We start from the raw sequence: 25,567 nt of genomic DNA, 5'->3' as shown, positions 1-25,567 counted from the left end.
AGGTCAGATGAAAGAGAAACATAGTAGAATCGTAGAAGTTGAAATTGAAAGCAGTGAGCGAGTGTCAGGGAGATTGGACTGCTTGAAGTCATGACATCCACTGCTGCCTGACTCCTCACAGCACCTGTGTTCGCTGCCAGGTGACTCTTCTTTATAATGTAGTGGCAGGACTCACAGCTACTGGACTGGTGTTTAGTGAAGATTTATTGCATAAATAATGACCATTTATTTTCATCCATTCGGCCCAAGTTAATATGCAACTCAAAATAATATATGCAGTTGGGGGTCCCTAATCGGTCTCTCATTCAGCTAAGGGCTCCCTGGCCTAAATTACGTTGAGGACCCCTGCTTTAAGCAATGATTTAATAAATTAAGCAAATTAAGCTGTGGACGGGGGGGGGGGGGCAGCAGCTAAACACATTTTAGACACTAAAAACATTGATATCAGTTTAAGTTGAAGCTATACTTAGAATATTTTCAGCGCTTTACCTTGCTGTCAGACAGTCCAATATTAATCAAGAAACAATCAACAGATTAATCAACAATGAAAATAATCGTTAGTTGCAGCCCTAAAGATACTTCTAATGTTGGAGAGAGTATGCTGGAAGTGCTGAACCCTCATTTAGTTACAAATATTCTCATTTCTGATGATCTAGTTCCATATTAAAGACTGTTACGAGCATGCATGTAAAGAGAACGGTGAAAGGTTAGTTTTGCTATCATGTTTATTATCCTGAATCTGCTTCTTCTGGGACTCTCGAAATATTTAGATAGATGAATTTGATTCTTGTGTCATTCATCTATTCGCCCCTCAGTTCAGAGTGCACTTTAATCTGCAGGTCTCAACAGCGTAAGAAGATGAAGGAAGAGTGCATACAATCAAGAATGGTTTGCAGGCTTGAGTTGGCACGGGATTATGTTTTTGCCCTTCAGCTGTATCTGAATGAGAGCAAGGCTGCTTGGGAATAGCCTTCTGCTTGGCAAGCTACAGCAAATGTCTATGCTTGCACACTGCAGCGCAGATCTACTTTTACAATATTTGCCTTTGAGGTAGAGCATGCCGATCCAGTCTGTTGAGCACAAGGCCATCGGTAACTGACCAAATTAGTTTTTCTCTCTGTTTTTCTTTTTTTTTTTAAGTGAAGCATTTTAAGGCGGCAACAAACGACTATTTTTATTGTTGATTAATCTGTTGATTTTTTTTTTTTTGGATTAATGGATGAGTTGTTTGGTCTCTAAAATGTCAGAAAATGGTGAAAAATGTGGATCAGTGTTTCCCCAAAAGCCCAAGATGACGTCCTCAAATGTCTTGTTTTGTCCTCGACTCAAAGATATTCAGTTTACTGTCAGAGAGGAGAGAAGAAACTAGAACATGTTCACATTTAACAAGCTGCAATCAGAGTTGACTTTTTTTCATAAATTAATCGATTATCAAAATAGTTGCAGATTAATACAATCAGGGTGCGATTTGCCGGGGGGATGTGGTGGATTTTCCCCTTTCTGGTCTACATATCTCTGCCTCTGCTGAATAATTTTTATCACCTGTGGGGACAAAATGTATCCCCCCCCCCCCCTCAAAGTGATCAATACTTTACCAGTAGACCATATATTATGTACTTAAAATTAGAAGTATTTTAAACTAAGAATAGCACTGTAGCGTGATCAGTCTATAGTGCAATAGAACGATAAAATCCGAGCAGCAGTTGCTGGTTGTATTTAGCCCCTACAGAGCTCCGGGACGCCGGCTACCAGCAGGCAGTTGTTTAGCCGCCAATAGGTGACTGTGAGCCGGCTACAGGCACCGTCAGATGACGGTCCTTTCAGGGGCCGTGATAGTGGAGTTTAGCCAGAAAAGTGAGCATCGTACGGTGATGACAGTTAAGTTTAGGCACCAAAACGATTAAGTTCATGGAAAAGGTTGTGGTTTGGATTAAAACACTCCCGCTCCCCGGCTTGAAAGCGCTGTGTTTTATGTTGACACCATGTTGTGCTATTTCATATGAGATTATTTTTCATTGTACATTGCAGTTGTGGCATCAATAGTTTTAAAAGGGGGATTTCATTCTTGCATGTTTTGTTCCCCCCCCCCTCTGATTTTTTCACAAATCGCAACCTAAATATAAAAGTTGACAACCGATCAAATGGAGCAACATTGTACAAAAAATGTAGGTGGAATGAATGACATTCATACTAATTAAATCCATTTGCACTTTTTCAGCTATTCCTACTACTTATAATTTACTTGATACATATTTAAGCCAGCAATCACTCACATTCATACTGTGGCCCAGCATCGGGAGCAATTCAGGGTTCAGTGTCTTGCCCAAGGACATGGGACTGCGGGGCCAGGGATCGAACCACTAACCTTCCGTTTGGTGGGCGACCGCTCTACACCCGAGCCACAGCCGCCCTTGTAGTGTCAGCCTTTTCTAAAAACAAAATATTCCATCTTTAAAACAGTATTGGAGTGGCCGGGTTGGCTCAGTGGGTAGAGCAGGCGCACATATACTTGGAGGTTTATGCCTCGACGCAGAGGTCCAGGGTTCGAATCCGACCCGTGACGATTTCCTGCATGTCTTCCCCCCCTTTCTCACCTAGCTGTCCTGTCAAAATAAAGGTGGAAAAACCCCAAAAATAATCTTAAAACAGTATTGGTATTATTCACTGACATTCATCGCTTTATTGTCCCCTTTTTTGTAGCCGTGTGTCTATTTCTGTGTATTTACTTTGAGAACAACAAAAAGCCGGAGTATGTGTATGTGTTCACACTCACGCGGCCTTTAAAGCAGATTCTGATTCTGATGTTATGATCCGCGGCTTGTACTAATGACATACATTGTGTAACAGAGTCCCGTCTGAAATCCTGCAAAGCTTCAATGTGCAGATCTGAAGCACTGTAGGAGGTTGTTCTGCTGTCCAGGGGCTGCAACCTCCCAAACTCCATCTCCCATACGCTTCAAAGCAAGTGAGCCTCAAAGCTAAGATGCCGAGTATCAAGTGTTACCAGGAGTTGTCATGCTTGAGTAAGCAGGAGGAAGGGCAACATGTTGGACCGTGGAGAAGGCCAATATGCAGTCAGCCCAGAGGGGAGCTTCACGGAGGAGGGGGGGCCCTCCTCTGGGCTCTCTGGCTCCTGTTGGCTCTGCTGATGTCTTTTTTTATAGCATGATGTGCTGTGAGGCATCAGCCAGGCAAGTTGTTAAAAAGTAGAGGCAGTCCTCCCAATTCTTCCCGGGGGATGTTTACCAAGCCTGCCTCCAATACTGTAAGCGTGAGAGGTGCAGCATTTTTACATCACTACAATTTTTCAATTTTAGCCTGGTATTTAGTAAGACTACACATAGAAATGAGAGCAGCTGCAGTTCATCTCATTTGCATAAAGTGCAGCTGAATATGACCTGATGTCGGCAGTTTTGGCACATGTTGCGCACGTCTGGAAAGCAAACATGGCTCTTGTTGAACTTGGTAAAATAGAATACAATCTATAGCCCCTTTCACACATGCACTGCAACCCTAATCTTATCTATCTTATCCATGGGCGTACATCTGATCTAACAGTAGGGGGGGACAATAAACATAACATTTCTGAAGAGCAATTTCTGAAGGGGACACAAATAATTCAGCCACAATTATACTCGTAGAGGACATGTGTACACAGAGGAAAACCTTAATACTATCATTAGTGTAGCATGGAGACTGTACCATTATCCTTCTTTTCAGCGTTTCTCTTGATTCAATAAAAAAGCTGACTAAATTGACCGAAATATTCTTCTTTAAAACCAGTTATTTATTTTTAAGTTGTTTATAATCAAGCCACAAAAATACCTTAAAACATAATGACTTATTTTGAAAAAGTCTCCCCATATAAAAGAAATAAAATGCTTTTGTACACTTGTTAAATTAGGCTGATCATAATGTAAATGAGTGAGCCACTGGTAAAGCTCATCTGTTAACCCTGACAGACACACACCTCCAAAAATATGAACTAAGCTCAACACACTTACCTGAGACTCTACACCTGACTGTCCCTGGTCTACCTGAGACTCTACACCTGACTGTCCCTGGTCTACCTGAGACTCTCCACCTGACTGTCCCTGGTCTACCTGAGACTCTACACCTGACTGTCCCTGGTCTCCCTGAGACTCTACACCTGACTGTCCCTGGTCTCCCTGAGACTCTCCACCTGACTGTCCCTGGTCTACCTGAGACTCTCCACCTGACTGTCCCTGGTCTCCCTGTCCCTCAGTTCTTTCTGTCTCCTTTGCCTGTGACATAGTGACGTTAGTATTTCCATAAGCACCCATTCTTATAAAGACGTTACCAAATTGTCTTGATATGAGGACTTATTGTACTTACTTGGCGTTTTGGTGTAAGCCTACTGAAAAAGGATCTTATGTCTGGTTTTCTTTTTTTCGTGTTGTCATTTTTAACAACAACACAAATCTTTAACGTCAGATGTCTAAATATGAGTTAGGTTCATAGGTTCACCACGCGGTCATATTATAATTAGAAAATGATCTTGCGTCCTCCACATAAATATTAGGTTTCTTCTGGGACAGAGGATATATATTTAACTGATCAGCCACTTAACTTCATATTGAGCAAAACACAACTGTAGATCTTCAATATTAACCCTAATATCAGTTCACACACATAACGTTAGGCTTATCACCGTGGTAACGTTAGTTGTAGTGGGTGTATTTCTATCCAACAAGCTATAAGCTAGATAACATTACATTATATTACACCAAAGCCTGTCTACGGTAAGCCGTTCCACTCCCTTTTCCGCCCCATTGTACCTACTTTGGTTGCAGTTCCACCAGAGTTCCACTGGGGGTGATCGCGGTCCAGTGCTAAATGAATGGGAGTCTATGGAGCTAGACGGCTAAATGTGTCTCTTTCGCCTGATTGTCGTTGAGAAATCTCAGATTTGATTGTAGTTTTTGTGTCCCAGCAGTGTGTATTTTCTTAGCCTCCCCTTTCGAATGCAACATTCAAATTACTAGACAAAAACTTATATCCTGAGAAAAGTGGATTTTGAGGGGTATAGCTCCATAGAGTCCCATTCATTCTGCACTGGCCTGTGAGCGCCCCCTATATGGATCTCTGGTGGAACTGCAACCAGTTCAGAAGCCGAAAGTAACGAGAGAGTGGAACTTCTTCCCTTATTAGAAATTCTTTGATTACACTAACATAGCAAACTTTTTTGTCATGACTAATTCATTAATTACTCAGCATCATTTCTATTTGAGAAAAGAAAAACTTCATCCGATGTTTAATGTGAATAAAACAGCCTTGAACCGCCTACTCACTACATACCTGTCACTACCCGATGTGACTGTGAGTCTAGCACAGATCCTACAGCATGCAGTGGACCAAACCACTGTGAGGCAAGGGAGGGGGAACTCAAAATGTTTCTAAACTTAAAAAGCATTTTTTGGGGTTTGTATTGTTTTACTGCTTACACAGATATTTTAAGTATACATCATTATGTTATTTACAATACACAGCATTTTCTAGGGGGGGACAACCCTTAGATGGGGGGGTCCTGACTCCCCCGACCCCCCCCTAGGATTTACGCCCTTGATCTTATCTGTCTACTTTACGGCGCTGCGAAGATTCGACCGTGAGACCGGCAGTCCAATCAGGCTCTTTCCATCGAAGCATTGAATAGTCAACTATTCGGAGTCACCCCTAGTTGCGGGCGATTCCGAGACGAGAGACCTTCAAAAAAGTGGTCTCGAGACAAAGATCGATCTTGAGTACTTCAACATTGCAAAACACAGTAAAGACGTGAGTTCCAGGTATTTTTAGTGTGAAACAGAAATACAGCAGCAGAGATGGTGAGATCCAAAGGGCTCCGCTCTGTTCTTTCTCTGCTGTACATCACTGTAAAGCCCCTCAGGACCAGACATTAGCACTAATTATCCCTCCAGTCACCCAGAAATGATTTACTGATGGTGCACAGCTGCATGCCTCGTCTCCATACCAACAGGTTTCCTACAAGCCGTATTGTAAGTGTTGCATTGTGGAATTATTATAAGGTTTTAAAGCATTTCTGTTTTGTCAAGTTAAAGATATGATATGAAAAAGTTCCGCATTAAAATTCTAGAATAAAGTCTAGAATATAGAAAAGTAACGCACACTAAGGGTTGTAGTGAGGTGCTGATCAAAGAGACTTCAGATACAGTATTAGGGGACCACTAAGGTCTATATAAAAGAGACTTCAGATACAGTATTAGGGGACCACTGAGGTCTATATAAAAGAGAAGAGCCAAACAGTGTCGGAGAAACACTGATTTTTAAGCCAGGGTTAGGGTTAGCACATTCGTTGCTGCATTGCCTCCATCTGAAACACTGAGCTCTTGGCCCACCCTTTCTGAAAAGCCCAGTCTGCTCTGATTGGTCAGCTGGCCCACTCTGTTGTAACTGGTCAGCCAAATTCAAACAAGCCACTGGGGCGGGGATTGCTCAGGCACCACCTATGGGCAGCACATATGAAAAACTGGGCTGGCATTCTCAATCAGTGACATCACTAATTGAGGAATTTCAAACAGGAATGTGCGTCAATCGTTTCAGGGATCTCGGTGCACACAAGTGTTTTTAGCTCCAGTAGAAGAACTAATCTCAGTTTAAAAATGGCAAAAGGTATTTGTTTTTAAACCAAAACGTAGCAATGTTAATGTCGCCTCAGGTAGTTGAGAAAAAGTGCTGTCTTTGGGAGAGAACGTGCCATTTGGAGTGAAATGTGTTTTTTTTTTGTTTTTTTTTACTTTATACATCTATTACATACACAAAAAACTGTATAACACAATGAAAGACGGGAAAAATCCCCAGAAAGCATAATAGGGGCTCTTGACTATTTGGATTCACTCTCGAACTCTCTTCACAGACACGCTTGAGCCGACGTACCAGCAGCTGCAGAAGATGAAGCTAGACAAGAGCCCGTTCGTGGTGGTGTCGGTCATCGGCCAGGAGCTGTTGACCCACAGTTTCCACGGCGCCTCGGTCGTGGTGCTGGAGGCCGGGCTGAAGATCGGCACGTGCTCGCTGAAGCTGCGTGGCTCCGTCTTCTCGGCCCTGAGCTCGGCCTACTGGTCTTTAGGTAACGCGGAGAAGAGTATGGCCTACATGCAGCAGGACCTGGAGGTGACCAAGACTTTAGGTATGGGACAGCCAGATCCTTCACTTGAGTAAAAGTACTAATACCACACTGTAAATAAATACTCTGTTACAAGTAAAAGTCCTGCATTGGAAATGCTACTTAAGTAAAAGTATGTAAGTGTCGTCAGGAAAATGCACCTTCAAGTATTAAAAGTAAAGTAAAGTACTCAATGCAGAAAAATCCTCACATTTTAGAAACTGGAAACAATCAATTTGGCAAATTGGCTAATCATTTCAGCTGTACCTGTAGGCCTATGTATTGTTGGATAGGTTAATTTATAATAAAAACATTGTATCTTATAAACTACATGTGTTTTGTGTGCAGAAACCTCAATTTGTAAAGTAACTAGTAACTAAAGCTGTTAATGTAGTGGAGTAAAAGGTACAATATTTCTCTCTGAAATGTAGCGGAGTAGAAAGTAAAGTACAAGTACCTAAAATTTACTTAAAATTGAATACAGTACTTGAGTAAAAAGTTCTTAGTTACATTCCACCATTGGTATGGAAGAGGAGAAAGCAGCAGCGTGCAGTGTGAACGGACGCTGTAGAAAGTGAACGTCACGTACTCTCTGTCTCGTCCACAGGTGACCAGTCAGGCGAATGCCGTGCTCATGGGAACCTCGGCTCCGCCCTCTTCTCCAAAGGCAGCTACAGAGAAGCACTGGCCAATCACAGGAACCAGCTGGTGCTGGCCATGAAGCTCAAGGACAGAGAGGTATGTTTGCATGCGTGTGTGTGAGAGTGTAGAAAGAGAGAAACAGGTAGCGAGTGTGCTTATGCATTTTCATATCATGAACTGTGTAGTATAGTTTTGAAGTCGTGGTTTAAGTGCAGTGCCCTTCACCTGGCCGTGCTGTTTACTGGATCAGTTTCTGCTTCTGAACTTACCAAGTCAGAGATAACAGCCGGATTTTAGTACACCTCGCACATCCACAGAATGAAGCTTACATTTTTAGGTACAAATTAGAATTTTGGGTTTCTACTATAACCTGTTTATATGCTTTAATGTTCAAGAAACACTTTGTTTTTCTCATACTGTCTGTCTGAATATACATATATTCACCCTCTGTCCGAACGCTCCGTTGTAGCGCCTGTCTCTTTAAGACCCCCCTCCCCAGAAAAAGCCCAGTCTGCTCTGATTGGTCAGCGCTGTCGTGTCTTCCACATCTGCGCTCTCGGAGTCTCTGTATCGTCATTGCAGCCGGGGAATGACTGTAACGGCACTGTAGCGGCACTTTCTACCTATATATAGTATAGTTGTGACATCACAACCATACGTAAGTCCTGACGGCTCGTTTAAAGGCACAGTTTCTGAATATGGGCTGTGTGCATTTCTCTGTGGATCTCTGTAGACAGTATCTATATAGCACCTCGACTTGCTTTGTAATCAAACAAGACATGGAAATCTTACTTTTTACAATATGGGACTTTTAAGAATCAGAAAGCAGAGAGAGGCTTTACAGCTGTAGGAATAACGTACTTACCATACTTACTTGTTGAGCAGTGTTGATGTCATCTTGATTCTTTGTTTAGGAAGGTTCTTGCCTACCTGATATGTTTCATTTAAGAGCTACATTCGTTAGAATACAGTGTATATGATATGACAATGTCAGCAGTTTGTCAGAGACGGTGAATCTCTACAGATCTCAACCCAAACGAATACAAAAAAAAACTTTCTCTTTGCTTGTTTGTAACATCTCAGTCTGCTCTCTCACTCTCAAAGCAGTTTTCCCTCGCCACAGCCCAAAGCTAAACTCACCGACTTTCTTCTCAAACACTTTGGACAGTTGTGAAAACCGTAGTTAATTAGATCGCTGTTACAGATTAGACTTTGGCCCCTTTATGTCTCCAAACACAAAGTGAAACTGTCAGGTTGTTTGTGTGTGTTTACCTTCGTTTAACTACTCCCGTGTGTGTGTGTGTGTGTGTGTGTGTGTGTGTGTGTTGCTTTCTTAACTTTTCCAACATGTGTTGCAGTGTGAACATAGGATTTCATGTTTTATTTATTCTCAAAATGTTGTGCCTATGGAGCGTTTTCTGGGATATTTTATTGGCTCTTTGATATCAAAGAGAGAAATATAAACAACCTTACGTGTGTGTGTGTGTGTGTGTGTGTGTGGTAATCAATAATGTTTGATGTTGGCTATTGTTCGATCTTTCTTGTTTTCTCTGCTGTATGTGCAAACAGTTTCATGTGTGCTGGAGTATTTGTACAGAAATATCTACTGTGTATTGTAATTTGTTGTCAGATAGATAAACAGCTTATTTAGATTTTTTTTGTTGCTTCCTGTATTACAATACAATATTTTTTCCCCATTTTTCTGTGAGGTTTAAAGTGCTTATATTATGCTTTTTGGCTTTTTCCCTTTCCTTTATTGTGTTATATATCTTTTTTGTGCACGTTATAGGTTTACAAAGTGAAAAAGCCCAAAGGTCCACCCCAAAGGGACTTACCATCTCCAACAGAAAACACTGTTCACAAACTGCTCCAAACAGCTCTGTTGTAGTCCAGCCTTTACTTCAGAGACAAACGTGGTCACTTTGGAACACACGTTATAATGCTCGCCTAGCTGCTAGCATGGCACGCCCTCATACTCTGCTTCTGACTGGCTAGTAGTCCTTACCTAGGTACTGTCAGGGCACGCCCTCATACTCTGCTTCTGACTGGCTAGTAGTCCTTACCTAGGTACTGTCAGGGCACGCCCTCATACTCTGCTTCTGACTGGCTAGTAGTCCTTACCTAGCTACTGTCAGGGCACGCCCTCATACTCTGCTTCTGACTGGCTAGTAGTCCTTACCTAGCTACTGTCAGGGCACGCCCTCATACTCTGCTTCTGACTGGCTAGTAGTCCTTACCTAGCTACTGTCAGGGCACGCCCTCATACTCTGCTTCTGACTGGCTAGTAGTCCTTACCTAGGTACTGTCAGGGCACGCCCTCATACTCTGCTTCTGACTGGCTAGTAGTCCTTGCCTAGCTACTGTCAGGGCACGCCCTCATACTCTGCTTCTGACTGGCTAGTAGTCCTTACCTAGCTACTGAGCATGTGCGACTCCCAACAAAGATGGAACAGAAGTGAGATGTCTCACTCTGTAGCTAAAACAGAGAGCTCAACACACAGGGTGAAAAGAGGAGCTGCAGCAATGTGCAGTACAACAAAAATATGGTGTTTTTTTATGGAGGAAATATTTATTCATAATTAAAATTGGAAAATGGAAAATTAAAAAAAATAATATTTTTAATTTGATCTTGCTTCGTTTTCTCTTTGGACTTTCAATTTCTCTTTGGACTTTAAATTTGAATTATGAATAAATATTTTCTCCATATTTTTTGAAAATGAAACCACAAAAACCTATTCTGGTACAACCTCTAAATACAATTATGCACCTGAAAATGAGCATAATATGAGCACTTTAAGTGAATGTATGACATGGCTAAAATCTTTTGTTTCAGAAAGGTTGGCCCTATATGTAGCCTAAATATAGCCTCCTAAAAAAAAGCCCTTTATGACGGGGAACTGAGGCCGTTATCTCTGCTCTCTTCAAAGCCACCAGACTCCTTTGACAAAAACAGTGATTTTACCTCGCAGAACACAGGAGTTGCTGCTCTACTGCTGCCTTCATTGTGTAGTTTGCTTGGGTTATTTTGTGACTTTGGTGTTGTTAAAAGATTTAGGAACTAACTAAACTAGCAAACCAACTTACTGACCAGCTAACACACTGACGATGTAGAAGTAGCTGATACAAACACACTCTAAACGATCCAATCTGTCCCTTTTAAGGATGAGCCAAGGGTGTCACAAGATTTGTTCACTTCAGTGTTGTTTTTAAGTGTACATTAAAACCGTTTCATAAGTTTAACATAAATTACTTAAAATGTACCTTGAAGTTTTTTCCTCTGATCTTCGGGCCCTTCATAGCTCCACATCTCTCCTCAGAAGTATACAATTACACTCAATAGCTTTTGATTTTTCTCAATATCTTTTGATTAATATTGTTATTGCAGTATCTAAAATGACTGGCTGCTTTTTATTATTATATATCTTCCAGTTTACTCAATAAGATGATTCTAATGTACAGCTTTATTATAACAGCTCTACGGCCATTTTAATGTTGTTGAAGGCTCCACTGGACCCTCACACACACACACACACACACACACACACACACACACACACACACACACACACGGTCATTTTATAGCATGTGATTGCATCCTGGATCTGGAGAGGCGGATTGAACACCTGTCAGTAAGACGAATGAGGGTTTGAGTAAGTTTGTTTTAATGAAAGCAGCGAGCAAGGAATACTGCTTGTGTTTCTGAGCAGCTTCCAGTTCTGTCACATTAAGTTTGTCATAAATCTCAGTATTAAAACCAGACAGAACAGTTCGTTCGAGACTGTCCTCCCTCGAAAAACGCTCCCATAGGTCTTTTTTTTTTCATGCTGCAATTACGATTTATCTTTATGTTTCTAATGGTGGCTCCCTCTAATGGCCGTAGTAGTTATGACGGGAAAAAAGTAGAAAGTAATGTGACAAAGTATAAGAGCACCAAGGTACTCATAAAGAGGCAGGTTGGGGTGGTGGATGGGTCAAACAAACACAGGACTTTCACCTAGGAGACCAGGGGTTCGTTTCCCGTTTTTAAAAATCAAAGAAAACTGCTTTTTCTTAAACTTTACGTAGCAAACAGAACAAACTGAGTCAAGTTTAGCATAGTCTATATCGATGATGTTTAATTTCCGGGATTTTTCAGGTGGTGCTGGAAATTCCGCCGGATGTCCCTAATTTTTGTCCGGACGTCCGTCACCTTCCGCTGTCTTTGTGGATTTATGAGGACTATGGTTAACTGCACGGATCACGTAGGCAACCGGAAGCGAAATAGCGTCTGATTTGAATCCAAATTACGACCTTTTTCTAAACTTCACTAAGTACTTTTTGTGCTTACACCTAGTCTCGAATGCCAGACCTTCTTCCACAGCGCTGTGGAGGAGGGTCTGGCTAGTCCACACAGCATTCTGGAATGGGAGATAAACATGCTCTGGTTCATTTCTTTAAACCAATCACAATCGTCTTGGGCAGCACTAAGCGCCGGACCGAGCAACGGCGCCCCTGCAAAATAGGCTCGGAAGGAACTTGTTTTGGTGTGTACGTTCAAAAGTAGTTTTAGTCGTGCAACAAAATACTCAGATTGGACAGATAGTCTAGCTAGCTGTCTGGATTTACCCTGCAGAGAAAGCGGAAAGTAACGGGACATCCAGCCGAAAAGAAGGACATCCTTTGGAATTTCCTGCGGCAACGGAGCAATCCCAGAAGTGAAACGTTGTGGATATAGACTAGCCTAAACCAAACCAAACTGCGGCTGTTTCACAGCGTTAACGTGTTTAAAACCACGACCGTTAACATTTAGAACTGCGACTGGCGTTCTCTGGTTTATGCTGACGGAAAACGCTCCTGTGGGTCGTATTAGAGGGAAAGAATTAACGACCCATATCGTTTTATGGTTTGGAGGACGTTTGTTTCTCCATCTGAGCTTTGTGTGTGTCTGTTTCTGCTGGGAGTTGAATGTCTTGTGTTGTTGACAGACAGATTATTGAGCCGCTCCTCCACAGGTGCACAACCTGAGGCGACTGAAACACGGTCATCAACAGAAATCCATATCTCCCACTGTGTGTTTGCTTTGCTGCGGTACATGTGTTTATTTGAGTGATTCCAGACGGCGTGCTTCCAAACAAAGAGCTGGTGTTTAACCCACAGGGGTGGACACACACACAAAAGAAGGCAACACCTTTATAATATAATATAATATAATTCAGTCCCGTACAGCTGCTTTGTAATTAAAACACTCAGTCAGTTGACAGAAAAACAATAAGCAACACTTTAGGTAATCAAGTCATCGTTTAAGTCTGAGAATTAGCTGCTTTTCTGTGGTTTTACATCACTGTGGAAATTCATTTCTTTACGTTTTGGACAAAACAAGATATTTGAAGATGTTTAGAGGTTTTTTTTCTGGGCTGGACTATTCGCTGCACCAACAACAAACTGTGGTAAAAAACGTAAAGTCCACAATCCTCTGCTCCATGAAAACAATTTTTCATTCATCTCCATTAAATCCTGATCTTTCTATCACATTCTGTGCGTGCATACCAACAAACCCTCTTACGCTTCTTGGCCAAACGTTTATTTAATCGTGTGTTATCATTTTTTATTTAATGATGCATTTCGAGGAGTTTGATGACATATCATGAACTACTGTATGATGACAAAACTTCACTAAACTCGTGCAAAATCGTCATGATAACATATGAAAACCCAGAACAAGCTCCATATGGTGAATGTTGGAAAGTGACTCCGGTTTCTCTCCATTTCCTTCTTTTCTTTTCTTTTCTTTTCTAACCTCAGACTTCCCTATCTCTGTCTGTCCTTTCTCACCTCTGTATTTCCTGACTCAGTCTTTCGGTCTCAGAGCCGAACCAACATGAACCAAGTTAACTCAGATCTGTCATTTCCCCCTGACGCAGCAGGAGAACTCGGTTCTTCCTTTATGCCACGCTGAGGGTGAAAAGCCCATATTTTTTGGGGTGATTGAGCGTCTCTTTTCTAACCCTCCTGCATCGCTCCTGCACAGTTTATCGAGTGGAGAATGCAGAGCCACTGTCTCCACTCGTCTCTCCTCTTTCTTTAGAGTTAGAGATTTTTTCCTTCCTCTTCTTTTTACCCACACATACCCTCCTAATGAGATTCCCCTGCAACATTATATAAAAAATATATAATACCGACAGGTCGCATATTATATATCTTTGATGTTCTTTCCGTGCAAAATGACAAGGGTTGTCAGTCTCCATCTTTTTCTTGTACATATATATATATAAACACAGTGTACTGGCTCACAGACCCAGACACAACATGATTGGATTTTTTTGTTTTTTCTCGTGCAGGGGAAACATTGTGTCCTTGAGGGAAATCAAACACTCATCTGGCCGGTTGAGTGTACACACAGAGGCCTCCCCGTCATTTATTAAATCTCCCTTTCCTGCCTCGGAGATGTGTCAACTGGATTTTATGTGTTTACTCTCATCACTTTGCAGGGAATTGGGATTTCAGTTGGTGTGTGTGCTGTCATGCGCACACACACACACACACACACACCCACACAAAGACACACACACACACACACACACACACACACACACACACACACACACAGAAATGAAAAGAGATTTTTAATTAGAAAGTAAATTTCAGTAAAGGTCAGTTTGGCTGTTTTCAGTTTTTAGCATTCATTAAGGAACGTGTAGTGCTGGTTTGTGTCTTATTTTTTGATGAACATTAAAACTAAAGGATCAGTTTTTTTACAGACAAGAGCAATGTATGCCTGAATTTCTGATTTATTTAATTTTTTTAACGTACTTTAAGGTCCTCTGTTAAGGTACTTAGGTTGATTTCACTGATGTAAAGCAGCTAAGTACATTTACTCAAGAAGTGTACTAAGGTACCATTTTGACCTACTTTGAGTATTTCCATTTTCTGCAACTTTATACTTGTACTCCTCAACATCTCAGAGGCAAATATTGTACTTTTTACTCCACTCCATTTGTCTGAAAGCTGTAGTTCCTTTTCAGATTAAGAAACATAAAATAAAACATGTGATAATGCATCCCTGAAGTTCAAACCAGTGGTTTGCAACCTTGTCTTGTGACCTCTTACAAAACTCAGTTTTCTCATTCCCAACTCGTCAAATACTGACACTTGGTCGGTGTCTCTTAGCGTCAGATACCGACGCAAAAATCACCCTTTAGGGAAGAGCAGCAGCTCGACCACGGCGCTGTAAGATGACGTGAAGAGTGACAACAGAAGCAAGTAGTATGAAACACCGAAAATCCGTGGAAGGAGTTTGGTTGTGGTGGTGGATGGGTGAAACAATACAGGACTTTTCCCCAGGAGACCCGGGTCAATGTCCGTTTCTTGTCCCACGGGTCATTGAAATGTACGTCCAGAGCGTCAAAAAGCGATGCCAAGAGTCTTTGTAACCCCACCCACCTATTCCTAACCCTAACTGTCCCGTTCTTGTCCCGCGTGTCACTGAAACGTACATATTATAACCCCTCCCATAATATTTTCCTAACCCTAACTGTCCCGTTCTTGTGACGCATGTTAGTTAAACGTACGTCCCCACCCAGAGCATCATAAAGAGACGCCAAGAGTCCCGACCAAGCACGTCTAAACATGACGCAAAAGGGCTAGATGCTAAAGGAGACTTTTTGCGTCAGTAAAAAACGCCAAAGGCACCTCGCTAGGAGTGAGAATGTGTTGACGAAACCTATGACCAAAATAGTCGTACAGTCATTGTCATAGTCCTTGTGTTAGGATGGCATTTTTGTGAAGATAATGATTCCCCTTTGTGCTGGGGACCTCCTGAAACTTCCTCAAGGGACCCCTGGGTCTCCCCGGACCCCACTTTTGGGTTAATATATCACAAATGGAGGCTGTTTTTCTGCAGCTGTCATGGGCATTACACCGCCTTCCCACTGGCACTTGAAATCAGCTCCGATACGGCTGCGAAACGACCGGAAGTCATTCATTTCCTATGGAGATTCGCAGAAAAAAAATCAGTTGGTCAACCGGATGTGTTAAAAAAAATTGAACTCTTGCGACAGGCTACGGACGGTTCCTATCTGACAATTCCAGCGGAAGTTAGCGTTGCTATGGTACTGATAAACAAACCTGCTAATGCTAATTGGTTAGCTAGCAACAGCCATCGAACTATTGACGTTATACCGCTATATCACATTTAACCGACGTGACATGTCAACGTCCTGGGCAACTTTTCTCCACGCAGCAGCCTTTCTATTTCTATTTCTATAACCCTCATCAGAGAGGTCATAGAGAATCGTACATTCAGACACTTATCAGTCGTTCTAGTCTCTCCGCCATTTTTGTGAGTCACTTCCAGCGCTTTTCAACGGTGTAGTGCGACATCTGCTGTGGGTGTATTGCGTATTGCGGAGCTGATTTCAAGTGCCAGTGGGAAGGCGGCGTTAGCCTCTCGTCATGAGTATGCTTCCTTCTGCGCCTTGTTATTGTTGGCCGGGGTAGTTGAGTAGAAAGAAAATAGTTCCTACATGAAACTGCTCACAGCCAGGTCCAGATTATCCTGAGTAATGGGGTCATGATTTCTGGAAAGAGACATTGCTGTTGAGTTTTTCAAATGTATTTTTTGGCGCTTTAAGCATCACAAGCCGAGTGCCGTCGAGTTCAATTATATTTAAGAGAAGGCAGACATTTCTAACGCTGAGTGACTCATCTAGACTGATAAATAGCACTACAAGGAGAAATATGTGTATTTGATTTGAACTTTCCCTTTAAGAATTTAGATATCATCAATTACTAATTACAGAGCGACATGGAGACACGTTAGACAAAGGGTTAAAATAGCTGGAGGGAAATCTTTTTGTGTGTTGTCCTTCTATAGAAAATTATAATTGGCTTCAACGTAAAATATATCCATATTCGTACCTTTTTCTATAATTATATAGTTTTCTTTTTTTGTCCTCTGAATATTGAATATCTCATGTGTCTGCTGAAGAACAAACTCTCAGTCTGATTACGAGAGAAAGAAGAGTGTATTATGGGATATGAATGAGTAACGAACATGCTAATAACTCCTCTTTAATAATTCATAGCTTCTTCTCCTCTCTCTCACGTTCTTTTAACTTGCAAACATTCATTAGAGCCTCTGACTTTATTCTTTGCTGTCTCTCATTGTGTGCTCTGAAAGGTCAAAGTCATGTTGTAATGTTTGAGTGTGTGAGTCTGTGTGAGTGCTGCACAGAGCCTCTAACTTCATTATCATCACTGTAAATGCATCAAGGGGATCATTCTTACAGTCTATACCTCCTCAGGCTATTGGTAATAACATCACACTGTGTGTTCACAGATATAAGCCTCGTTCAACAGATTTATTAGAACATGTGTCCTGTGAAGGAAACGTGGCTGTTGAAGATGTTTCATGCCGTCATTGGAGGATGTGTTTTTTCACGTTTCCAATCAGTTATGGAGATTGTTTCCTAGAAGTGTTACCAGTCGTGAAATCCAACTAAATACATTTATACAGCTATGAGTAGCAGTGGTGGAATGTAACTAAGTACATTTAGTACTGTACTTAAGTACAAATGTTAAGGTAGGCCTACTTACTTTACTGGAGTCTTTTCTTTTCATGCCACTTTCTACTTCTACTCCGCTACAACTAAGGCATCACAACTGAGGCATCCTCATCCTGCAGCAGACCTCTGCAAAGATAGATTTGTTTATGCTTATAATTAATGTGAAAATTCAGTGTTTATTCCTTTGCCAGTGAATGCCCCCACATCAGAGCTGCCAGAGGGACTATTCCTCTTTTATATTTGTCTTGTTACATGGCTTAAAATATAGAAATCTATCCATCCAATGAAATAAATTACATTCCAGAAAACTCTTTAAACTCTTTAATTGCATTTTATCAGACAATATACACAGTACAATATTACCTGTTGGAATGTATTGACAAATCAGCAGGACTTTATAGCTGCTATGTGTGTATTTGTGTATAAGCGATACGTAAAAATGTGTTTGTGTCCACACGTATAGACACAGAACAGCAGTAGCACACAGTGATAAATGGGAGATGTCGATACAGACTCTGCTGCTCCCATCTTGATTTTTCTGGTTAATTTGAAACAGACTTCTTGATGCATATTTCCCAGGACTCATCTGATCAATACCAATAACCTTAAGATTAGTTAGCAAATGAGTCGGCAGGTTTCAAATTACAAAAGCAAGAGCAGGAAGGCAGCGACCGTTTCTCATTTCTCTAATCAGAGAAAAAGACAAGAACGTGTACAGCTGTGTGTTTTTTTGGTGTGTGTGTGTGTGTGTGTGTGTGTGTGTGTGTGTGTGTGTGTGTGTGTGTGTGTGTGTGTGTGTGTGTGTGTGTGTGCATGCCTGCCTTCCTGCGTGCCTGCGTGTGTGTGTGTGTGTGCGTGCGTGCCTGCCTGCCTGCCTGCCTTCCTTCCTAAGTGCGTGCGTGCGTGCGTGCGTGTGTGTGTGTGTGTGTGTGTGTGTGTGTGCGTGCCTGCGTGTGTGCGTGTGTGTGTTCATGGCCTGTTTTTATGAACACAACAGCGGTGTGAACTTAACGCTGAAACACTCCTCGTGATTTGCATGGTATTATGCCTGAAGAGGTCTCTGTAATTAGCAGGAGGAGCGCTGCTGGAAATCATTAGACGACTCAAAGTGCTGTAAAAGTGTCTCAGGTGCTGAAACAGAGTTAAAACAGAACTGCAGGAACTTGAGTAGAGCGGAGGAGACTCTCACAGCCGGGGCTAATAGGATGTGAAAGATGAGCTCTCACTCCTGCAGCCTCCAATAACATTTCCATTTGGGATGTGAGAAGGTGACGTCCCCCCTCCTCCCTTTACATTCTCTCTAAACAGTATCCTCTTACTGTTCAGAAGGGATGGAAGAAGTATTCAGATCCTTTACTTCAGTAAAAGTAATAGCTAAATGTATTTAAAGTACTCATTGTGCAGTAAAATGTTCCCTGTCAGTGTTTTCCTCTTCTATCTGATGTTTCTGGATTAATATTCCTGCTGCCTTAATGTTTATGTTGTATTTTACTGCTGTAGATGTTTATGGTTGTGCTCATTTTAACTCCTTTATATACTGTTGGGTAGTTTAATCTACAGCAGTGCATCATGGTATATAAGATCATCATATGTTTGTAGCGTCACTGTCCTGTGAGAGCCACGTATCACTAAAAAGTTTAAAAACTTTTCATGGCATCAGAAATACAGCCCTGTTTTCAGCTTTGTGACGATGCATTTTCCAGCTGATTCAAGAGGCTTTTTTAAAGACTTTATTTAGTTTAAGAAGGAGGAGAATGTTCTCAACACATAAAGGAACACTTCATCCTTCAGTTTATCACAAACATTCAACAGCAACACATCTGGAGATACAAGGTTTTCACTGGACAGGTAGGGGAGGAAAAACTGTCGTGGAGTACAAAGTACAATATGTACCTCTGAGAAGAAGTCAAGTACAAGTATGAAGTTGTGTAAAATGGAATAAAAAAAAATATTTTTCACCTTTAGTTTTTCCAGGAAAGTCATTAAAGGGTAACTACCGGGTTTTTTTCAACCTGGACCCTATTTTCCTATGTTTTGTGTCTAAGTGACTGACTGATGGAACATCAATCTTTGAAATTGGTCCAGTATTAAGGGAGATCGCTGCAGTTGGCAGCGGTGAAACTTGTATTTACCTTCACAAAAGTGCTCGTTTTGCCGCTGACAGGCTCAGATTAATATTTTAAGTGTCTGACATCATTATGAAAAAGGATTTCTAAGGAGGTCGACCTTTCTGTTAAAGAGTAAGATCCTTTTTTTAATATAAAAACATCCGCGAAATTGCGTTCGCTAAACCCACCAGACTCCATGTAAATAATAATAATGTGTAATAATAATAATAAAGTTATTTTGGCATTGTAAAATACACTTCACCCAAAGTCGACAGAAACAAAATAAAACTATGAAAAGCTGTTTTGGGTCGTCTTTCCACTTTTCCAACCATCACAACTCTAGTTTTAGTTGAAATAAACACAGTTTACCGATTTACATGTGAAAATACATTGGCTAAAAGTATTGCTTTTTTAAATGGAGTCTGGTGGGTTTAGCGCTAGCAACTTCAGAGCTGTTTCTGATTAAATAGAAAGATCTCAAAGAGGTTTTAAAGGTCTATCTCTGAAGGGATCCTTTTCATAATGATGCCAGGAGAAATATGTATATTTGATTTGAACTTTCCCTTTAAGAATTTAGATATCATCAATTACTAATTACAGAGCGACATGGAGACACGTTAGACAAAGGGTTAAAATAGCTGGAGGGAAATCTTAGACACTTAGAATATTAATCTGAGTCTGTCAGCAGCAAAACGAGCACTTTTGTGAAGGTAAATACAAGCTGGACAATATCCCTATTAACTTACATTGTCTGCTGCCGACTGCAGCGATCTCTCTTAATACAGGACCAGTGTTAAAGATTGATGTTCCCATCAGTCACTTACACACAAAAATCATTCAACAGGTTGAAAAAAACGGTAGTTACCCTTTAAGAACAGGTTCTTATTTACAGTGACGGCCTGACTTACAATGACGGCCTGATATACTCAAGCAAAGTAAGTTCTTAAGTACTAAAGTAAATGTAATTAAAGTAGTTGTACAGCTGTCCAGCCGTTATAATGGAGATAAGACAAACTCTAAATGCTCATCAGGGTCGCCTTAGTGTTGTTATTTAGTTTGATGACATGTTGGGTCTTACTGTAACTGTTTCTTCCATCATTTTTACGAGTTATAATAACATTGAATTAACAAAGTAAGATCTGGGAACACAGTGGGTTCACTAGGCTGAAGTCCAACAGTGCGGCAAGCAGCCAGACGATCAGAGAGGCTGTAAACCAGCCAACAGTTTATACAGATTATCTCATCCAGTGATTCCCAACAGGCATGATCCACATACTTGAATTAAGGAGGACAATAAGTACACAGATAGGATTAAACTACTAGCCATGATAAGCTGACTGCACATGAGGACAGGCCTCAGTTGTGACACCTTAACGCCATGTGCTGCGATTCAGAGTGAAGCCCAGCGAACAGAGAAGAGTCTAAAAGTGATGAATACAAACCTGCAGTTGCTGCCACTCTGAATGCAATTCTGACAAAAGGCAAGAATTAAAGAAGTACTTTAAGAATATTCACTTTTATATAAATATAAACACACACAATTACAACAAGTAGAGTTCTGACTGCTCGTGTTTTTACCCAGTTTACCACATACACAACTAACTCGGTGAAAACAATGTTCAGTGGTACAATGTAACTACTATAAGTACTGTAATCCCATTTTATGTTACTTTATACTTCTACTGCACTACATTTCAGGAGAGAAATATTGTACTTGTAAATATGTATTTGATACATTTAGTTACTTTACAGATTCAAAATATGAATACAAAAAGTAAAATAGACTATATCGTCGCTTTTGCTTCAGTAAAAGATCTGAATATTTCTTTCTAGCGATGTTCTGTTAGACTCCGATACTGCCTAAAACGCTGGTATCGGTATCGGGAAGTACTGGAGTTAATGCACCGATCTGATACCATGTAATAAAGCCCTAAAGAAAAGATATGTTAAAGTAGTTTATTTATGTTCTTTTTCCATTATAACTGACTGTTAAACTGGAGAATAAAAGAACGTTCTGGGGCGTTCATGTTTCACAAAGAGTTTAACCTGAGCCAGACTGACAACAAAGATAGAAATAATATTACCTCCATACAGGGATAGTAGTATACAGCTGTTAAAACATAATAAAATATATGACGCACTGGTATCGGATCGGTACTCGGTATCGGCCGATACACAAGTTCAGGTATCGGAATCGGTATCGGGAAGCAAAAAATGGTATCGGACCATCTCTACTTCTTTCACCATGTTATCATTACAGATCACGGCGACCTCTAGCTCACCCAATACAGTGTGCGCATCATGCAGGCTGTGTCCTTGGCACCGGCCGCGGGTTTGAGACTGACCCGCGGCCCTTTGCTGCATGCCATCCCCCCTCTCTCTCCCCTTTCCTGTCTTCAAGCTGTCCTGTCAATAAAGGCCATAAAAGCCTCCCAAAAAATTATATTAAAAAAAGGAATGAAAAGATCAAAACTACAGAAAATGAGATGCAAGCTGTAAAAAAAAGTTAAATTGTTGCAAATACAACATGATGTATTATTTGGTGTAAAACCCTGAAATCAAAGCTGTAGTTTCCTGGGACTGAGTCAAGGGCGGGGCTAGAAGGGGGGCACGCGGTGGACCCCCCCCCCCAAAAAAAAAAATATGATTGCTCCCCCTCTCCAATCCATTGGGCTAGAGTGCTGTCAATCTGATAATTGTGATTTCCACTGGAAAAAAGTACTGTCGCTCAGCTGCCTGTTCTGCCAATCTTCCCAGCCCTCGTCACATGACCAATTAATGTTTCCATGACGACTATCCAAAAGTCTGATACTATGGAACCAGCAATGGAATTGTTTTTTTTTTAAAGTGGCGGACTGAGCCTATAGAAAATGTGTATTGTATTCGGATATACCATTTTTTCAAAATGAAAACAAGTAAATTAATAATGAATGTTACAGTATATATTTTATTGTGCAGAATTCCATTGTCTAGTTCTATCCAATATTTCCTATATTTGTAAGATTTTCTATGCTGTATTCTGATAAAATGCCTCCCTGAATGATTATTGGTCTCCCCTGTGCCACCCCATTTCAAAATAATCGCCCCTGGACTCAGTGGACGGTTTTGTTCCTCCGGACACTAACCAGTGTGTTGTTTGTGTGATTCCAGGCTGCGTCCGATGCTCTCAGCGGTCTGGGCCATGTCTACACAGCTATCGGTGACTACCCCAACGCACTGGCCAGCCATAAACAGTGTGTGCTGTTGGCGCGACAAACGCAGTGCCAGCTCTCCGAGGCTCGTCAGCTGGGCAACATGGGCGCCGTGTACACAGCGCTGGGAGACTTCACCAACGCTGTGCAGTGCCACGAGCAGCACTTGGACATCTCAAAGGTACTGAACTACGTCCTATCATCTGTTGATGATGTCTCGGTGGAGGAGGGAAACTTTGTTCCTCCTAAACTTTTCTGATAATGAACAGCTTGAAGGATAATTCTGCTTTTAATCTACTGGCTGACATGTTCCTTCATCCCCATGAACACACTGTCGTTTAATAACAAGACTGTGATAAATTCAAACAGGAGGGCAGCAGTTACATCTCTAGTTTTTCTAACGTTGTGGTGTGTATTTAGTAGGGCCGAAACGATTCCTCGAATAACTCAAATAATTCGATTACAAAAAATCCTCGATGCGAAGCTTTGTTAAATCAATGTTACCAACGTTGTATCGCTGACGGACAGTGTTTCCACACGGATCATTATTATTGCCGCACACCAGACGCTGCTAAGTCTGCGGGCGGCACATGCCAGAGCGTAAATAGTGGGGGGCTAAGAGAAGAGACAGGCTGGAGAAAACGACAGAAAGTGTCCAAAGTTTGGAATCAGTTCAAACGTGATTAAAACGAGAACTCTGGACAGTGTGTCTACTGAAAAACCGGACTAGCTTAGCACAATAATAGCACGACGTCAATGCTTCAGCATCTCAACAGAAAACATTTCTCATCCATTCCACGAAGCGGACCCGACAAAAGTAAATCACGGAGTCGTATGGACGATGAAACTACACCAAACACACCAACTACCAAAAACAAAGACAAGAAAATACGTAGCGGTGACCACAGTCTGATCTAAAGAGCCGACTTGTTGACCATCCCGTCAGAGAAACAGCTGATTGTTGCTCACCATTTTCTCTCTCTCTCTCTCTTCACGGAGAAACAGCTGATCAACGATCTACTAGCATTAGTGTAACAGAGCTCAATCTATTTTAATTTATATATTATATATAAATTAAAATAGATTGAGTATAATTAATATTTACATATACATATATTTACATATAGGCCTATATACAGATCAGTCTCAAGATGGAACTTGTAGTTCTGAAAGTTAAGTTGCACAACTTAAGGTCATGTTTAATGTATGCCTTAGTGTGAGGTTGATGTCATTTCAGAAAATGTTTTCTTTAAAGATTTAATGTGGCACTTAAATGCACTTCATATGTTTAGTTTTTGGAGAGATGATATTGTAAGCAATGTAGGCAACAAAAATGTTGCTTTTCCGAAAATGTAACCAAACTATTGTTTATTATTGCTCTTCAATAAAACAAAAGTATTTCTTATCCGATTACTCGATCAATCGATGGAATAATCGGTAGAATACTCGATTACTAAAATAATCGATAGCTGCAGCCCTAGTATTTAGCACACATCCATCTAGAATGGGTTACAACGCAGTAACCCATTTTATAACCAAGTTACTGCATATTTCCCAAAGAACATGGTGTGTGTTCAGGACATTTGAAACTCTTTCTGCAAATGTTTCACAAACAAACATAACAAAAGACAATAATCTGTCCACATTTCACTTTTTATGTTACTTTCTTCTGGATATAGTGTAAAATTGGCAGCCGCTGCAGCCAACATCATGACACTGTTTGTAGCTCTCTCTCTCTCTCTCTCTCTCTCTCTCTCTCTCTCTCTCTCTCTCTCTCTCTCTCTCTCTCTCTCTCTCTCTCTCTCTCTCTCTCTCTCTCTCTCTCTCCCCCTCACACACAAATTGACCATCTGTTGACAATTAGATTCTGTACCGGAATAAAGTCAAATCTCCAGACTACTGAGAGTTTATAAAGTCATTTTGTTTTTGACAGTTTTAGTTTCTTTAGCTTTAATGTTGAAGCTCGTAACACAAAACAATTTCCATCTGTTAGCGATGTGAGGCTCTGTCTCCATCTTTCTAAACAGAACATCTGTTTCTTCCTTTAGTTATACAGAGTACTGATATCTTTTTCAATGTATTATTTCATGTCTTATTAAGAGTCTGTTGTTATTGTCCTGATGCAAGTGGCAATGCTTTTAATAAGTCCTTTGAGTCCCTTCTTTGTGTTATTTGAAGTCATGTATGCCTTCTGATGAAGAACAACTGTTTTTTGAAGGAAGAAGAGCATTAATAATATCTGATCTTTGACGACTGGGGACACTCTGAAAAATGTAAAACTGCCACTGTCGTCATGTCTTATTAACGCTGAAATGGTGTTTCTTTTTGTCAGACTTTGGAGAATGTGCGTGAGGAGGCGCGGGCGTACAGCAACCTGGGCAGTGCCTACCACTCTCAGCGGGACTTCGACAAGGCCATATCTTACCACACCCGAGTTCTGGAGTTGGCTCAGGAGATGGGCGACCGGGCGATCGAGATGAGGGCGTACGCTGGCCTGGGACACGCCGCCCGATGCATGCAGGTTGGTAGGAAACTGGTAGCTCACCTGCTAGAGCGCGCACCCATATGCAGAGACTCAGTCCTTGCCGCAGCAGCTGCGGTTCCGACCCGCAGCCCTTTGCTGCTATCACTCCCCCTCTCTCTCCCTGTCCTGTCTAACCTGTCCTATCCAATAAAGGCCTAATAATGCCACAAACAAATCTTAAAAAAATAAAATAAAAAAGCTCAAATGTTCAAATGATATTAAAATATAGCTGCTGATTAATTTTCTGTCCACTTACCGATTAATCGCTTGTTTGTTTTATCCTTGGTAGTTACGTTTCAATTTGAGATTCTTACATGAAAAATTATCAGTTTTAGAGCTGCAAAGCTTAATTAATCGATTAGTTGTCAACTATGAAATTACTCGCCTACTATTTTGATAATCAATTTAGTGGTTTGAGT

At 41.1% G+C, this 25,567-nt stretch overlaps 1 protein-coding gene across 3 annotated transcripts in view; it reads left to right on the top strand.

The window, feature by feature from the left end:
* Window positions 1-25,567, top strand: part of ttc28 (tetratricopeptide repeat domain 28) — a 156,202-nt gene that overhangs the window by 77,763 nt on the left and 52,872 nt on the right. For all 3 annotated transcript variants that reach the window (XM_078271274.1, XM_078271273.1, XM_078271275.1), the window contains 4 exons: window positions 6,893-7,165; window positions 7,749-7,879; window positions 22,584-22,805; window positions 24,957-25,145. In XM_078271274.1, the coding sequence (XP_078127400.1) occupies window positions 6,893-7,165; window positions 7,749-7,879; window positions 22,584-22,805; window positions 24,957-25,145 (815 nt within the window). The remainder of the gene's footprint in view (window positions 1-6,892; window positions 7,166-7,748; window positions 7,880-22,583; window positions 22,806-24,956; window positions 25,146-25,567) is intronic.

The sequence above is a fragment of the Sander vitreus genome, chromosome 16, assembly GCF_031162955.1.
Source record: "Sander vitreus isolate 19-12246 chromosome 16, sanVit1, whole genome shotgun sequence".
In the NCBI taxonomy this organism is placed as follows: Eukaryota; Metazoa; Chordata; class Actinopteri; order Perciformes; family Percidae; genus Sander; species Sander vitreus.
This window is presented reverse-complemented; position numbering and strand designations above follow the sequence as displayed.